Below are 974 nucleotides of genomic sequence, written 5' to 3'. Positions count from 1 at the left end.
GGGTTGAATTCTTCCCCAGCAGGAAAGTCTATGGTACTAGAAGGTTCCGTTACTGTACGATTTCGCCTGAGCCCTGATTTACTGTCAGATGATGCCAGCTTTCCTCCTTTTGAATCACTGCTACTTCTGTGTTTTTTATTAGGTAGAGTAAGAGAGTTTAGAATGCGATTTTTCACAAGTCTGCTAGAAGAAAAAAAAGGAAAGGGACTACGGTCCTTGTCCTTTGAAGGTCCAGGTCTCTCATAAAATATTTGTTCTGCATCTTCAGTAATATCTAGAAAGAATGTACTTGTGGAAGTACTACCAAACCGGTCATCCTCCATGATGAACATACCTGAAATTGGACGAGACTTTGTCACTGAAAATGGACATTTCTTCAAAGTGTATGAAGTACATTGTGAAAAAGTAAGCAATTCTATAGAAGCCAAAGTGGAAGACTATGCTATGTAATGCAATTTTAGTTTAATGCTTTTTCTGTGGAACTTAGCAGGCTAAATTAAGTATCTTGAGGAGTACCTGAGCCGAAGGTCTCATTGCTTCAAAAGAAAAGCCACACTATCTTATTTCAGTGCAAATATCCAGTTACTAGGATTACAACTGATGTGCTCCTACCTAAATACGGTATATTTCTGGATTAAATTCTAAATATCAATAGCAGAAGTATTAGATACTCAAAATATACAAGTATTTAAATACAACAATACTCTGTGTGTGTATACACACAGAATATATATATTTATATTCTAGAATATTCCTTTGAGGATAACCAAGTAAATGTATCTTTATACACAAGCATGGAGATTTCTGCAGGGTATTACAGAAAGTTGCCATGACTTGACATAAAAACTAGAAACTTACACTGATATTAAAGTTTCTTACTTATGCACGAAATGTAAAACTAAGACACCATTCTCTTTCTCTCACTTGTCTACATCTCTCTGAATGCATGTAACTGTCCCTCTACTTACACTCTT

The 974-nt window shown here is 35.6% G+C and overlaps 1 protein-coding gene across 1 annotated transcript in view; it reads right to left on the bottom strand.

Moving 5' to 3' along the window:
• Positions 1-5: 5 nt before the first annotated feature.
• LOC104624312 (rapamycin-insensitive companion of mTOR-like) overlaps positions 6-974 on the bottom strand; it is a gene marked incomplete at both ends in the record, with an annotated part of 19,346 nt that continues 18,377 nt past the window's right edge. The window contains one exon of the mRNA XM_010291651.1: positions 6-334. Within this exon, the coding sequence (XP_010289953.1) occupies positions 6-334 (329 nt within the window). The remainder of the gene's footprint in view (positions 335-974) is intronic.

Source organism: Phaethon lepturus, unplaced genomic scaffold (genome assembly GCF_000687285.1).
Source record: "Phaethon lepturus isolate BGI_N335 unplaced genomic scaffold, ASM68728v1 scaffold4267, whole genome shotgun sequence".
Classification (NCBI taxonomy): domain Eukaryota; kingdom Metazoa; phylum Chordata; class Aves; order Phaethontiformes; family Phaethontidae; genus Phaethon; species Phaethon lepturus.
The sequence above is the reverse complement of the archived record's forward strand: the minus strand, read 5'-3'. Positions and strand labels throughout refer to the sequence as shown.